The sequence below is a fragment of the Lathyrus oleraceus genome, chromosome 1, assembly GCF_024323335.1.
Source record: "Lathyrus oleraceus cultivar Zhongwan6 chromosome 1, CAAS_Psat_ZW6_1.0, whole genome shotgun sequence".
Lineage (NCBI taxonomy): Eukaryota > Viridiplantae > Streptophyta > Magnoliopsida > Fabales > Fabaceae > Lathyrus > Lathyrus oleraceus.
In genome coordinates, this window is record NC_066579.1 from 409851846 (window position 1) to 409869583 (window position 17738).

The 17738-nt window shown below is 33.2% G+C and overlaps 1 protein-coding gene across 1 annotated transcript; it reads left to right on the forward strand.

Annotated features, from left to right (window-relative positions):
- Positions 1-1614: 1614 nt before the first annotated feature.
- Positions 1615-3045, forward strand: LOC127076475 (protein PYRICULARIA ORYZAE RESISTANCE 21). The gene is made up of 4 exons (XM_051018141.1): positions 1615-1761; positions 1870-1896; positions 2012-2093; positions 2186-3045. Exons 2-4 carry the CDS (start codon positions 1885-1887, stop codon positions 2839-2841), a joined length of 750 nt encoding a protein of 249 aa, XP_050874098.1. The 5' UTR covers positions 1615-1761; positions 1870-1884; the 3' UTR covers positions 2842-3045.
- The last annotated feature ends 14693 nt before the right edge of the window (positions 3046-17738 follow it).

Consider the following 17738-nt stretch of genomic DNA (forward strand, 5'->3'; position numbering starts at 1 on the left):
AGAAGGCTAATTGGCAGACTCATTTACTTGACCAACATTAGGTTAGATATATCTTATGTTATACAATATTTGAATGAGTTTGTGTCAAAACTCATTCTTCCACGTTATCCAGATACTATAAGAGTTTTAAGATACCTTAATTTTTTCCTTACAAGAGGTATCCTTTTCTCTACTTTTAGTAATTTGAAGTTGTACGACTTTGTTGATTCTTATTGGGCTAGATGCCCTGGTACAAGAAACTCTACTACAATGTATTGTGTCATTCTTTATTTTCCCCTCATTTTTTAGAAATTAAAGAAGCAAAACACAATTTCTAGGTCATCTACTAAAAGTACATAACATTGACTTGTGAATTGCAATGATTGTAGTATCTTTTCAAGGATTTGCATATTACTTTTACTCAACCAATTTTAATCTACTATGATAGCAAATCTACAATATATCTGGCTCATAATCACACATTTCATAAGAAGCAAGCATATTGAGATGGATTTTCATGTCGTAAGAGAAAATTTTACTCCAAACTCATTCGTCTGCTTTCGGTTTCAATCAATTTTCAATTAACTGATATGTTTAGTAAGTCCCAACATCCTATTGCTCTTTTATTTACCATGTCTAAATTGGGACTATATAATATCTATAACTTGAGAAGAGAATTAGTTGTACTAGAAATCCAAATGAAGCCCATGTTAAATATTAACTTTACAGTATTTAGATTTTACTTTGATTATTAAATTAATTACAAAATTGTTAAGTTTGCTATAACCTAACCATTGAACCAATTTATACATATAGCCAAAAGCTATGATTCATGAATAATTCAATTCATTCTTTCATCATTAGTAGTAGAACTACGAGTTCAATTTTACTTTCAATTTTCCATTATCAATTAAAAAATAATAATTATGAGCTATATTATCAACGAGATACTTACTTAAATACCTACTTTCATTATTTCTCACTAGAAACAAAGACAATGAAAAGAGATAAGATAAGTGTTTTAGGAAAAGTGTCCAATTATGAATACAACCCTACGAATACAACCCTATGCAAAAACCATACAATTCTTCAAGATTCAAAACCGCGTTTACACTTTAAACAAGTTGCAACCTTCGCATTCAGTTAAAACCTATGACTATGTCGGTTAAAACCTATGATGGCTTAATATCTTCAAAAACTTATGCTTTCATTCATTCATACCCCCAAAGAAATATATGGACTCTTTGGAGCCCACAATTATTGACCACCCTCCAACACCCACCCTATCCACCACTAATTAATTACTCTAATTAGGTAGTGTTGCCATTACTCTATTTCACCCTCCTTAATTATTTTATCCCAAAATCTCAACTTTAGTCATATTTCATTATTACTACTTCACTTCACATGTACTACAACTATTATAGGATCTCTCATTAGTGCCACGTGTACGGTTGCCATGTGGTAGTGCATAATCATTATTGCACATAGCCAAACTATCATAAAACAATATTTAAAATTTTAATTATTGATTTTGTCATACTCTAATGTATAATCATGGTAAATATTTTTTATTTTTTATTTTTTTACAAATTTTGCATTAAATCAAGTGCTATTAATAGAGGATTCATGAACTTGCATTGAGTCAATAAGGTTAGGCGTGTAAATCAAAAGACAGCACATGCTGTGTGCTGAGAAAATTAAGTTGAATTGCGTATATATTGTATTAAAAACATAGATATATATACACACCCTTTCAGTTCATCAAACTCCAACTCTGTTGTAAGAAATTCAACTTATGTTTATGTATTAAGACTTATAATAGCTTCTTAAATTTTCTTTCCTCATTTTTCTCTGCATTCTCTTTATCAATTTTCATATTTGCCTCAGATCTGATCCACAACTATGGCTGAAAAGGTAAAGTTTATAATTCCAATCAACACTATCATTCTTTCTTATATGAATCATATTATTAAAATTATATATTTGTTTCAACAAGGTTCTATAAATTTAATTGTTGGTTTTCATTCAGGTGACATTTATGAAACTGAAGGTTGATCTTGAGTGTGAAAAATGCTACAAAAAGGTTAAGAAACTTCTCGGCAAATATCCTCGTGAGTTCACCACCGCTAGAATTTTTTATTTATTAATTTATTATAATTTGTGGCACTTATAATTAAAAAATTACATTTGTGAACAAAATCAGAAATTCGAGACCAAAAGTACGATGAAAAAGGAAACATGGTGGCAATCATGGTGGTGTGTTGTAGTCCTGAGAAGATAAGGGACAAGCTTTGTTACAAAGGTGGAGGTTCTATCAAAAGCATTGAAATAGTGGATCCGCCAAAGCCCAAGCCCGCTGAGCCCGAGAAGAAAAAGGAGCCCGAAAAGCCCAAAGCGGCTGAGCCCGAGAAGAAAAAGGACGGCGATAAGCCCAAGCCCGCTAAAGAGGCGGAGAAGCCCAAAACTGCAGAGCCCGAGAAAAAGAAAGATTCGGACAAACCTAAGGATGCGGAGAAGCCCAAGCCAAAGCCTGAAGGTGAGAAGCCCAAAGAGAAGCCTGAAGGCGAGAAGCCCAAAGATAAGCCCGCCACGGCGGCATCTATGCAGATGATCCCACAAATGCCACCGCCAATGGCAGTTCCGGTTGGGATGTGCTATGTCCCATCATGCTACGAGGGTAGGCCTGTAGTACCATACGGCAGCGCGTACCCTCAGCAGTATGGTGGACCCGTGCAATATTATGACGGATACTATGCAAGGCCCGTTTATGATAGCTATGGCGGAAGTGGGCCGTGTTATGTGGGCCGTTGTGATCAGTACCTCAGCGAAGAAAACGCAACAGGATGCACAATCATGTGATTCTTCTTCACGTCATCATGTTCATGAAATTGTTAATTTCTTTTTTTTTAATTACTAAAATTATTAAAATGCATGTTTCATATATAGAGAGAGACAGAGAGAGAAAATGGAAGGTTCATTGGTGGCATAAAATGGCAATAATGTATACTATTATCACGTTTCGTTCAACTTTTGATATAATAAAGTTGCAATCTTATTTGTACACTCACTATTTGAATATTTGTCTTTTTAAATTTATTTGTTGAAAAGATTGAAGTTTCTTAGCGACATCACCCACCGACACATTTTTAAGGTAAGTGGCATATGAAGTGGCATTTAGGTTAACATGAGTTGTTAGTTATTTGGCTTGTACTACGTGCTTTTGGTGCCAGCTAATTGATCATATCACACAATGGGAAGAAGATAAATTTGAGTTTGGGTTGCCTACTCAACAATACTGATGGTTTAGTGGTTATTTAATGAATGTTGATAAGTGACCTCAGTAGAGACAATGACAGTTTGACAACCATGAATCCATGTTTCTCTTTTCATATACTAACAGCGGTTTCGGATTTGTTTTCATTGATTAGATGGATCATCCTATACGGAATCCTAACTTGTTTAAAAAAATATTTGATAAACTCATTTATAACGTATGTTGTAATAGCATGATTAGTTTATTTTGTTAATAAGAAAACTACAAAGTAAAATAAAAGAGATAAAAATAAAAAAGACAATTTAAAGTGGTTGAAAACTGATTTTTTTATATTGAATTACACATTAAATAATTAAATAATAATGTTTAAATTGAATTTCAACCACACCATTTTTTTTCTTTGATTAGGATTATTAGGAATTGGTTGAGAAGTAGTAATTAGAATGTTAATTATAAAAAAATTATACTCTATCTTTCAACTAAGATACTAAACAATTGACCCAACAGACTTGTCCAACTCAACATGTTAACTTAAACAACAAGCTAACATATTTCGACAGCTACACTAGCTCTTCGACTTCGACAGAGTTCTTCGACTTCGATAGAGTTTGCTATAAGACTAGTTTATAACCCTAAGCTATAAATCTCCACCTTGGAACAAACTCTGAACCACGAAATCAACTAGTTGTCATCATGCAGTCGTATCAGCTGTATACAGTGAAAAACTTGCAACCTGGCAATGTCTTGGTGATCATATCAGTAATATTGTCATCAGTCGAAACCTTCAACACTTGAACTTCTCCATGCTCGATTATCTCTCTAACAAAATGCAACCTCACATAGATGTGTTTGGTTCGCTCATGATAGGTTGAATTCTTCGACAAGTGTATTGCAATTTGACTATCACATTTAACAATGATAGCTTGACCTTAAAGTTTCAGCTCCTTATCAAAACCTTCAAGCCACAATGCTTCTTTCATGTCTTCAGTGAGGACAATATACTCCACTTTAGTGGTTGATAAGGTAGCCACCTTCTGAAGCGTTGTTTTCCAACTAATTGTTGTGTCAAACATAGTGAATACATATCTAGAAATAGATTTAACCTGCATAATCATAGTCGGCAAATCCTTTGATTTCGACTTTGCTATCATCACTACACGATCCACCATAAATTAGGACTCTTCTCAGGGACCCATTTATGTATTTTAGGATCCACTTTAATGCTTGCCAGTGCACCTTCCCATGATTGACCATATACCTGCTTACAAGGCTCACTCCGTACACTATGTCTGGCCTCGTACATACCATAACATACATCAAAGAACCTACTATACTAGCATATGGAATGCTATTCATATAGTCTCTTTCGAATTCAGTACAAGGACTTTGAGTCGAACTCAACTTGAATTGAGGATTAGTCGGTGTTACAACAGACTTTGAATCCGACATATCAAACTTGTCGAGAATCTTCAGTAGGTATGTATCTTGAGATAAGCATAATCTCGAATGCTTTCTATCTCTCCACATGTCGATCCCAAGAATCCTATAGGCAGCTCCCAAATCCTTCATGTCAAACTCCTAATTGAGTTCAGCCTTCACCTTCATAACATCTTCGACACGGTTGCTTGCTATGAGTATGCAATTCACATAAAGAAACAAAATGACAAGTGAACTTCTAGGTCGAAATTTGAGGTAAACACAGTGGTTGAATTGGATCCTAGTGAAACCTATGTGTGCCATGAACTTGTCGAAACTCCTATTCCATTGTCGAGGAGATTGTTTCAGGCCATATATCGACCTATTTAGCTTGCACACATAATCTTCCTTTACCTTTTTTGCATGCCCTTCAGGTTGCCTTATCAATATTATTTCATCTAGATCACCATATAGGAAGGTTGTCTTCACATCCATCTATTCAAGTTATAGGTCAAACTTTACAACCATGGCTAATAACATTCTAATGGATATGTGATTTGCAATATTTGTGAACACATCATTGAAGTCAACACCTTCTTTCTGAGTGAACCCCCTAAAAAGCAACCTTACCTTAAATCATTTCGACATCACTCATTCAATTCCTTCCTTAACCTTGAAAATCCACTTACTGTTGACTAACCTGCTCCTTAAAGGTTTCTCGATCAACTCTCAAGTGTTATTATCATAAAGAGATTTCATTTCATCATCCATGGCTTTCGTCCATTCAGTCTTGTCTCGACTCCTCACATTTTCCTTGTAGTCTCTACGTTCTTCATCAAGAACCTCACTTGTAGTGATTAAGGCAAAGGTTATGAGATATGCATAACCAAGTCTCTGAGGTGGCTTGATGACTCTTCTTGACCCATCTCTTGTCATAAGGTAGTCATTATCAGTCTTCTCATCCTCATCAACAACTTGTGATGCTTCTTCGACTTCATCTAGGTTATGCACTTCAACATCACTATGCTCTACTTCAACAGGAATCTCTTCATATTCTAGCTCTTCTACAAAGATCTTGGTACTTCGACCAACGTCATTAGTTTTCTTAAAATCCATTTAAGCTTCATTGAAAACTACATCTCAACTTATGATACACCTCATGTGACCTGACTCTATGCATCACAGCCTATAAGTTTTTACTCCTCCAGGGTATCCAAGAAACATACATCTCAGATCTCTAGGTTCGACATTGTCTTGCCTAATATGAGCATAGGCTAAACAACCAAATACTCAAAGTCTATCTAGATTAGGTGGATATCTCGACCAAACTTATTTAGGTGTCTTCATCCCCAAGGAAATCAAAGGATACATATTTATCAGGTATGCTGCAGTCACAACAACCTCAACTTAAAACACATTCTTCAATCCATCACTAACCAACATGCACCTCACTCTTTCTAGAAAGGTTCGATTAAACTTTTTAGCAAAACCATTTTGTTAAAGAGTACCTGCAGTAATTATATGTCCTACAATACTAGACACATCACAATAGTTGTCGAAAGACTCATTACAAAATTCAAGACCATTGTCGATCCTCAACCTCTTGACCTTCTTGCCAGTTTGGTTTTTGACCAGGGTCTTCCAACTTTTGAAATTTTGAAAAGTTCCATCCTTAGCTTTCTGAATAAATACCCACAACTTTTATGAGTAATCATCAACTATGGATAGAGAATATCTTGCACCTCAGTGTGAAGGATTTCTTACAGCCCCCCCCCCCCCCCCCCCCCCCCCCACCCCAAAGATCATCATAGATATAATCAAGGTATCCATGTGTTCTTCGTTTACCTTTGTTAAACTTCACCCTACAGGATTGACCAAATATACAAGGTTTATAAAACTCCAGTTTTTTTACCTTGTCACCACATAACAAATTTTATTTCGACAATTTGATCATGCCTCTATCACTAACATGGCCAAGTATCTAGCATCATAGCTCAGTCTTCGACACGGGTTTTGTGGATGTCAATTTTGCTGAACCACTAACAATCTCAACCTCAAGGGTATACAATTATCGCCTCTTGATACCTCTCAAGACTTCCTTCTATCCCTTCATTACCCTTAAGATACTTTGCTCTCCTTTGAAAACATATCCTTTCTTGTCGAATTCACCAAGAGAAATCAAATTCCTCTTAAGATCAGGTACATACCTGACATCAGTCAATAGCCTTATTGACTCATCATGGAGCTTGAATCCCAGAGATTTAATTCCTTTAATCTTGCAGGCTTTATTGTTTCCCAATAACACTAATCCACCATCTTGATCACATAATTCCTCAAACACATCTTTGTTTGGAGTCATGTGCCAAGTACAACCTGAATCCATAATCCACTCCTTACTAGAGTTGCTTCTTGAAACCATTGGGACATCAGATGATTCTTAATCATCTTGCACAATTGTTGCATTACCATTATCCTTTCCACCATGATTATTCAGACGTTCATGACACACCTTTCTTGTATGACCCTCCTTCTTACAATGATAACACTTAATTGCAAGAGCATTACCACCATAAGAATTCTCTAGAACTTTACCATTCTTCTTCTCAAATCTACCATCTTTCTCAAGAACTTTCCTTTTACGAACAATCCTTCACCTACAGATGATGGCTTGTACTCCTTCCTTTTGTTCAAATCTTTCGAGTACAAGGATGATTGAACTTCTTCAGAGGTCAAAGACTATCTTCCATATAAGAAGGTTTCTTTGAAGTGAGCATGAGATCTTGGTAAAGCACACAACATCAGCAACACTTGATCTTCATCATCAATCTTAACCTCGATATTTTCAATATCAAGAATCAACTTGTTGAACATATCCAACTGGTCAGCCAAGACTTTGTCTTCACTCATCTTGAATGAATACAAAGCTTGCTTCAGTTAAAGACGATTGACCAAGGATGTATTAATATACAAACCCTTGAGTTTGCTCAACATACCCAGTGCACTTTTCTCCTTTAAAATCTGTCGAAGAACCTTATCACCAAGGCTCAATATGATGGCACTGTGGGCTTTCTCGATCATCGATGTTTTCTCCTTCTCTGTTAGGGAAACATCCATTTTCTCTGATCCTTTCAATGCTTCTAATAAACCATGTTAAACCAGTAGGGTTTGCATCTTCAAGTTCCAAAAACCGAAATCATTCACACCAATGAACTTCTCAATATCATACTTTATTGATGACATCTTCTCCTCCACGTTCACCACACCAATTAGTTATGAAAGTAATGCTCAAAAATAGAGTATAATCAGTTTCTTGTTTAACAAGAAAAGAACAAAGTAAATAAAAAGAGAGAAGAGAAGATAAATACAACTCAAAGTGGTTAAAAACTGGATTCTTGATTTAATTACACATTAAGAAATAATGTTTATAATTGAATCTCAATCACACTACTTTCTCCCTCTGATTAGGATTATCAGATATTGATTGAGAATTGATGACTAGTATGCTACTTATATGAAAATTAAACTCTAGCTTTCAACTAACATACTAAACAATTGACCCAATAGACTGACCAAATTTGACATGTTAACTTAAACAACAAGCTAATATATTTCGACAATTACACTAGCTCTTCAACTTCGACAGAGTTCTTCGATTATAACTCATACGCTACAAGAGATGAGTTAATTGATTAAATTTATAGTGTTTAATAAACAAATAAATATTAAATAATATAAATATATACTCTCTCCATCTCAAAATAAAAGTCTTGTAAGGTTGTTACACACAATTAAAAAGTAATGAGTGAAAGAATAAATATAACAATTGTATAAAATTGTCTCTAATTGTTATTTGTTACCCATACATTGTCATAAATGCACATTAAAATTTAATTACTTGATAGTAGTGTAGATAATATTAATTAGGAATAAAATTGATAAAAATTAATTAATGTTGTATTAAAAAAAGTAAAGCGATATTTATTTTAGGACAAATTTTTTAGACTAAAAAACACTTATTTTGAGACCGGGGGAGTATTATAGATTAATATGTAGTTAGTCTGTGTAAATTTGATAGATATTATAGATTAATATGTAGTTAGTCTATGTAAATTTGATAGGTAAATATGGAATTAATCCTTGTAAATTTTATAGGGAAATATGTATGATAAGTCTCTTCTTGTGTATTACCTTTTTGTTCAATTTGAGTTTTGTTTCCACTTTGTTCTTGGGGCCACCACACAAATTTGAGGCGGTTCTCGAGCGGATTATTGTTTGTTGATTCTGTTTCGGTGTCTGACGAACTATTTCGATCTTTTTTATTAGACTAATGGTTTTATTTCGACCTCTATAATTTGTAGGGGTTTGTTTTAAATTGTTGGTTGCAGGTGGTGTGACTTGCCTCTTATCTTTGTTTCTTTTTCATACTTGTTGAGTTCTGCAGTTTTCAAGCCGTTTAGATTGACACCATCACAACAATGATTTTGTTGGATTTAGCGAATTGTCACCACCTTCCTAAGCTTAAAATTTCTCTTTTATGGTTTCCAATGATTTAGGTTTGTTTGGTTTAAAAGAGGTTGTATGCTTGAGATGTTTCCGTAGGTAGTTGTTGGTACATGAATTAATTTATGTTGTCGTTCGGTTCATTCGTCATTGAATAAAATTGTGAAAGTCCACGACATATTTTTTTTATTTGATTTTATTCCTCTACACAAATTTGCTGGTAGTGTATGTTGTCTCCTCAGTTTTTTATAAAAGAAAATATTTTTATTTAATATATTTATGATTTATACAAAAATAACTTTAAATTCGAATAATAAAAATAAATAAAAAGTGAAAGATAAAAAATAAAAAATATTTAAAGTAATTTATTTAAAATAACTTATAACCTAATAAAATATGAATTATAAATTCGTAAAAAATAACAGTTACAAAACATTTTTTATTCATACAACCTTATAATACGGGCTATCATAATGTTTTTAATTAATAAAATTTATATATAATTAAAAAAATAGTGTGATAAATTTATAAAATTATTTTTTATTAATACCTAATGTTGTCTATAAATATATTTTGAATATAATACATATGAGGATGATACTAATATTGTATTAAAAATATAAAAAGATATTTGTTGATTTATTTTTATTAATATATTAATATTATGATTAAATAAGGTCTAAAATATTAATATTTCTTCTAGTGGATCAATTAAGAAATCTTTCTTCACAAATACTCATATTTGTTAGATATATAATAAAATAAGATCTTTAATAAAATCATGCGGTTATTTAATCTTAGAAGTTCTCTTAAATGAATTATGTACTCCCTAAACATGTTCGAACACGATTTATGATAAATAGGTAGACGGTATTAATAGAAAATAATGGAATCATGAGCTAATACTTAAATTGTCACTTGGTGACTTATCCCACCAATAAAAATAGATAGAAGAAAATATTGGCGCAAACATCAAAAAAATTGTTTCATGTCTTATTGTCGTGTCAAACTTTACTTTCATGTTTTAAACACTTTTATTAAAAAAGATTCTCTCCAAAATATGTTAGGATCTAGGGGGTTGGTATCAAAATCCATAATCATACCACTTATACTATTTAAATTTGTGTCAAATTCAGAGTTTATACAACATAATTCATTATTTTTAAACATATGATCTTGGAACATTCAAGATTGACTTCTAAAAACCATAAAAGTGTACGAAACAACCTTTAGTTTTGAATATAAACTCAACCTCCCCAACCCTAACATGTAAAGGATGTTGAAAATTTACCAATTTCCCTTCTAAAAATTCACCAAAATCTATGGAGAATTATGAACCGAATCTTGATGAACAAGAATCAATATTTCTTATTGATTACTCCTCTTGTTCTTCACTCTTCAGTCAAGTGAATCAATGAATCTTGATTGCAAGATTTATGATCACAATGGTAATGAAAAGAAACAAAATTGAATTGGGGAAGAAAGAGAGATTAGGGTTTTTGAATAGGGAAGAAGAAGAAGAATTTCTGCAGAGTAACTCTCTACTCTCAAACTAAATTTTATTCCTTTGCAACTGCAAGTATGTGTTATTTTTCAATGATAGGGGTTACTCCCTATTTATAGAGTTGTGTTTGCTTTCTCCCCAAGCAAATCACAAAATACATAATTCTGCTAACACTATAAAATTAGGCCTAAGTAAAAAAATCCATATTGAGGCTAACTCCTCAATACTTCAACACTTCGACACATCCTTTCTTCTGTCGAGCAACCTGCTTCGACACAAGGAATTATAATTCAACACACCACCTAATTCATTGTGTCTAAGTTATCTATATTCATCATAGACCTTAGCTTCTTGAATATTTCGACCTTCACTCCTTTCGTCATTATATCTGTAATTTGATTCTCAGTTCTGAAGTGTTCCAAGTTCAACTTCGTTTCTGCTACTTGCTCTTGAAGATGATGGAACCTTATTTCGATGTGCTTACTTTGTCCATGCGCTATTGGATTCTTCGTCAGATTGATAACATACATGTTGACGATCTTCATGGTAATTGCTCCATGATTCTTCCTTGTAATCTCTTTAATAAAATTCACCATCCATGTTGCTTGACATGCATAGAGAGAAGCGGTTATGTACTCTGCTTCACACGACGACAATGCTACTACTGGTTCTTTTCTTGAGCTCCGAGCAATTGGTGCACCACCTAGCATAAACACATAACCATCTGTGAATTTTCTATCCTCGACATCACTACACCAACCTGAGTCGGTGTATTCCACTAACTTGCATTATTTTCCTTCATCAACTACAAAAACCAAAATGTCATAGTTGAGAGTTCCTTTCAGATACCTTAGTATCCTCTTCGTCGTTGTTAGGTGTGATACCTTTCGCTTCTGCATGAATCTACTCACCATACCTACAATGTGTGCTAGATCAGGCCTTGTGTGACAAAGGTATCAAAGTGATCAAATGAGTCTTTTGTACTATGTTAGATCGGCATCATCTTCATCTGTGTCTTTCGGCAGTTGCAATCTAGGCTCAGCTAGAGTCGAAGTTGGGTTGCAATCTTGCACCTCAAATCTCTTGAGTATTCCGCCTGTATATCTTCTTTGGTGCATCATCAAGCATCTACTACTCTTATAGAATTTGATGCCAAGGAAATATGAGAGATTTCCAAAGTCTGACATTTCAAACTCCTCACTTAAGTCATGTTTGAAATCTTCGATCTCCTTCCATCAACTTCTTGTTATCAACAGGTCATCGACATAGAGACATAGTATAAGCAACTCAGTATTGCTTCTTATTACATATAATCCATACCTAGTTGTGCACTTCACAAATTCCTTCTCCCTTAAGAAATTGTCTATCTTCTTAGTCCAAACTCTTGGAGCTTGCTTAAGTCCATACAGGGTTTTATGCAGTCTGTATACCTTATTTTCTTCGCCATGTTTCACAAACCCAAATGGTTGTGCAACATACCCTTATTCATCTAAGGATTCATTCAGGAATGCATATTTCACGTCCATCTAAAATATGTGCCAGTTGTTCATGTTTGTTAGACCAATAACCAACCTGATTGTTTCGATTCTAGCAATAGGTGCGAAAACTTCATCGAAGTTGATTCCTTCCTTCTGAAGAAAGCCTTTCGCCACAATTCTTGTCTTGTGTCGAGTTACTTCGCCTTTGGGATTCAACTTTACCTTTTATACCCATTTTACATCGATTTCCTTCTTGCCTTAAGGCAATTCGACAAGTGACCAAATGTTGTTGACTTCAATGGACTCCAGTTCCTCATTCATTTCTTTCACCCACTTCAAATCCTTAAATGCTCCAGTTGCATTGACTGGTTCAACATCTGCATAGAAAGCATAGTGTACCAGCCCAACTTCATCATCGACTGCATCATCTGATGTAATCATATATTCCTGCAACCTTGCAGGCACGTTTCTTGTTCTCTGAGGTCTGCTTGTGCTTGCTTGACCTCTGACTTCTTCTTGTCGAACTTCTCTTTCGACTTCACTTGTTGGTTCTTCACATAAGATTCTCACTGAATCTTTCTTGACATTTTCAGTCCAATCCCATTCCTTAAGCTCATCTATGATAACATTTATGTTGATCATTACTTGCTTGTTTACTGGGTCGAACAACTTGTAATCTCCAATCGAATGGTATCCTATTAGGATCATCTGACTCGACTTGTCATCAAGTTTTCTTCTTGACTGATATGGAACATGTATATATGTTATATACCCAAATACTTTCAGATGGATCAAGCTAGACTTGACACGAGACCAACATTCTTCCGGCGTTATTCCATCTAGCTTCTTCGTCAGACATATGTTCAAAATATATGTTGTCGTCGACACAACTTCTTCCCATAATTCTTTGGGTAGATGATTGCCTTTTAACATACTTCTAACCATATGCATGATAATTATATTCTTCCTTTCTGTAGTTCCATTCTGATGTGAAGTGTAGGGTGGAACCACCTCATGCACAATCGCTTCTTTCTCAGATAACATGTTGAAATTTTTTGACACATATTCTCCACCACCACCAGTCCTTAGAATCTTGAGCTTTCGACCACTTTGTCTTTTGACCCTAAATTTTAACTTGGCGAACACCTCGATCACTTCACTTTTCTTCTTGATCAGGTAAGTCCATAGTTTTCGACTGAAATCATCTATGAATGTTAAAAAGTATTTGTTACCTCAAATCGAATCCACCTAGATAGGACCATATACATCAGAGTATATGACTTCAAGAATTGCCTTCGACTTGCTTTCTGTATCCTTGCTGAAGTTGTTCTTGTGTTGCTTCGCCTGCACACATTCCTCACATTATTCATTTAGAATGTCAATTTCTGGTAACCCTGAAACCATATTTCTTCTCTTCATATCTATGATGTCTTTGAAGTTGAGATGGTCAAGTCTATAGTGCCATATTCATTCATCCCTACTAGTTACAAGGCACTTGTGCTCCATCACATTAAGTTTAATCCTGAATTTTCTATTCTGAGACATAGGTGCCTTCAAGATTAAACTTTCACCTTAGTCGAGAACTCTCATCATCTTGTCTTCAATTGACACTTTATAGTTATTTTCGATCAACTTCCATATGATGAGAAAATTCCTTTTCATGTCTGGTATATACAATACATTGAAAATTTCTGACTTCTTGCCATCTTTCCTCATAACCAAAACATCACCAATGCCTTCAGCTACTAGAGTATTGTCATTTGCAAATTTTACCATGTTCTACATTGAGGGTTTCATGTTGACAAACCAATTTTTCCTACCAGTCATGTATGATGAGCATCTTGAGTCCAAGTACCATTGGTCCTGGAATCTTTCTTCATCTTTTGTTGTGGCCATTAGTAACATCTCTTCTTATTCATGCTTTTCAAACTTTGTGTCATTATTTTGATTCTTTTATTTTTCAGGACAATCACTAGAGTAGTGACCATACTTCTGACAGTTGAAACACTGAATATGACTTTCTTAGGTTTCTGACCACCACCTTTTACTCTACCTGCAATACCACCTTTTTGGTTGCTTTGGTATGAGGACTTTCTCTGATTTGACCAACCTCTTTCTTGTTGATTTCGACCAGTCGAATTGTTGTAGCTTCCTCTATCTTTGTTATCGAACCACTTCCCTTTACCTTTCTTTTCTCTTGTTGATTGTACCTGCAAAGCCATATCGCTCTTCGACTTTCCTGCCGCTCTTTTAGCCATTCTTTGTTTATGAGATTCAAGTTTCCCTTGAAGCTCTTCCTTTGTTAATATTGACAAGTCTTTTAAGTCTTCTATGGCTACTACCACGTTGTCGAACTTTGGAGCAATGACCTCAAGATCTTTGAAACAACTGATATTGATGTTAACACTTCTCCACATACCTTGATTTGATCCACAAGTTTTGTAATAGTGAAAAAATTAGTTATGCTTTCATTGTCTTCCATCTGAAGAAATTCATACGTTCTTTTATGAGTTTGTAACCTCACTTCTTTCACATTTTTTGCGCCTTAAAATGATTTTTCCAGAATTTTGCATGCTTCTTTCGCTGATTCAACATCACTAACCTTTTTTCGAAATTGTATGCATCAACACATTGATGGATTATAAAGAGAGCTTTATAATCTTTCTTCTTCAATTCTTTGTGTGCAACCTTTTCTTCATTCGTCGCGTTTGCTGCAAGCAGCATCACTCCCTCCTTCACAAGATCCCAAAGATCTTGGTAGAAAAAGATAACTTGTATCTGCTTGCACCAATTCTCATAATTTTGATTCTTCAGAATTGGGAGACTGTCGGAAAATGTTCGTTCGGATGATTCATCACCATAGTATTTTTCTTCCCACTATTCGCTCAGCCAGTGCTCTAGATACCAGATGTTGGAAATTCACTAATTTCGATTCTAGAAATTCACCAAAACCTATGGAGAATTCTGAACCAAATCTTGATGAACAAGAATCAATCTTTCTGATTGATTACTCCTCTTGTTCTTCACTCTTCAGTCGAGTGAATCAACCAACCTTGGTTGCAAGACTTCAATTCATAATGGTAATGAAAAGAAACAAAATTGAATTGGAGAAGAAAGAGAAATTAGGGTTTTCGAATAAGGAAGAAGAAGAAGAATTTTTGCAGGGTAACTATGTGCTCTCAAACTGAGATTTTGTTCATTTGCAATTGCAAGTATGTGTTACTTTTCAATGATATGGGTTACTCCCTATTTATATAGTTGAGTTTGCTTACTCCTCAAGCAAAACCCAAAATACATAATTCTTCTAAAACTATAAATTTGAGCCTAAGTAAAAAATCTATGTTGAGGCTAACTCTTCAACACTTCGATCACATCCTTACTTCTATCAAATAATCTGCTTCGACACAAAAAATTATACTTCAACAAAGAAATCACTCTTCATTGAAAATCTCTGAATAAATAACTTTCATAAACTACAATATCTTTAATTATCCCTTATAACTCTTTATTAAACTAAATAATTGTCTCCTTCATATAAATTAATTTGCACGTCCTTAAGTCGAAAAATAATTTAACGAAATCCATAAAAAAAATAAGGGTAATGCTAACTTGTGTCTTAGGGGTACAAGTTAAGAACTAAATGAAAAAATATTGTCTTGAAAATTGTGCATTGGCTTTAGTTAAAATATATAATTAATTTTTGAATTACATCTTTCAGTACAAATTTTTTATAAATAGATTTTTTAACTTGTACTCCTATGACACAATTTAGCATTACAAAAAAAAAACGAAGTAGAATATAAGCTCACACTTTAAATCCCTTAATTATGAAGAAAATGTGTAACTCCACATTTCTAAGAACTCACTTCATAGACATCTCCTTAATAAAACTTTATTTGATAACAATTTTTTAGAACATTTATCAGTTTCCTATTAGAACCTTTCTGACTAGTCTATATTTTATTAGGTTGAAATTTTGAAGTAATAATCATTCGTCAAATTTTCTATCAACTAAATTTTAGTCCAACCTCTTAAGTTATAGAAAAGGTAATTAAAGTCGTTTTGGTAAATAATTTTCCTTCTTATATCTTGGTAAAAAAATCACATACTAAAAAATTATTTAATTGATGTATATATGTATCAAAATATTCTAATATTTATCATTAATTTTTATGTAAAGACTCATTTTTCATGTAATATAAATATTTCGTTAAGAAATAATGTCACAATAACAATTATATTGCTGTATAATTGGAAAATAAAGGTAAGTTAATATCTTTTTTCTAAAAGTGGTATATTAATGAAAATGTGTCTCTTGAATTAATTTTATGAATGATGAGGTCATATAATCAGCCAAAAATAATAAATAAATAAATGTAGCCACCACAAGGAACCAAAACTCTATAATAGGTTTATCTCAATCTATAAATAATCATTTTCAAGATTCTTTCGAACTTACGATCCCACCAAAATTTTGTCACACCACATTCTTCAGCCTGCATCACATGATTTGGACATATATGTTTAATATATAAAAAAATTAATTAGCTGGTGTTTAAGGTAAATACTTGTGCTAAGCTTCATTAACGGAAGATAATTAACAGATGTTCCAAAAATAAGATTTCAAACAAAAGAAATATTTTACAAAAATATAAGCATTTTAATTTTCAAAGTTGAATATATATATTTCCAAAAAAAGTTATTATTTTAAGATTTTAAACAGTACTCCTGAGACACTTGTTAATTCTATTATGTGAATCATGTCAAACTCTAAGGAAGATAGAGGTGAGAGTTGTGTCGGTAGCACCGTCGTGTTGGTAACGTAAAGCATCTCAAATGACTTGTTTTTTTATTTGGATTATTAGAGAACAGATAGTTAATCAGTACTATATAATTAACTAAAATAATGAAATGCTATAGATGAAGAAAAAGATACTAATACAAGGTTGCAAGAAAAACGGGTAATTGATTTTGTTGTATGTCTAATTTGAAATGTAATCCTTAAATGTAAGAGTTTATAAATTAAATAAGTTTATGGTTTATTTGCTGTTAAAAGATTACATATAATTATGCTGTAGAAAATAATGAATTATACACGCGTTTTTTTTTATAAAAGATTTTGCTGTATGGGGGGTGTATTTGTGTAAGGTCAACCCACTTTAAAAAAACGGAAAAGTGAATTGAGACGGATAATTGAATGAATATGAGTTTAAAAATTATAAAACTCATTAAAAAAGTCAGATTTCAAGTAAAATCGAATATAAATTCAAAAAACTCATTGATCCACTAATCAAATATTTATCATTTTAATAATTTTGATGAATATTAGTAACTTAGTTGTTACAATTTTAATCTCTTGAATATTATTATTTTAGTGAGCCACGATTTTAACTAATTTTAGATATTTCACTCTTTGGTATTTTGATACTAATACGATTTTATGTCATACAATTTTAGTTTGTTGTTATTATAATTTATTATTTATGATGCTAAAAACTTTCAAAACCTAGTTGAGAATTCTTCTTAAAAGAAACTTGATTTCCAAGTCTGATTATTATGGAGAAAAGTCTTCCTCGTAGTTAGA

Coding starts and splice junctions, on each gene's coding strand:
- LOC127076475 (XM_051018141.1), top strand. Junction 2,094..2,185: donor ACTTCTCGGCAAATATCCTC/GTGAGTTCACCA, acceptor GAACAAAATCAG/AAATTCGAGACCAAAAGTAC.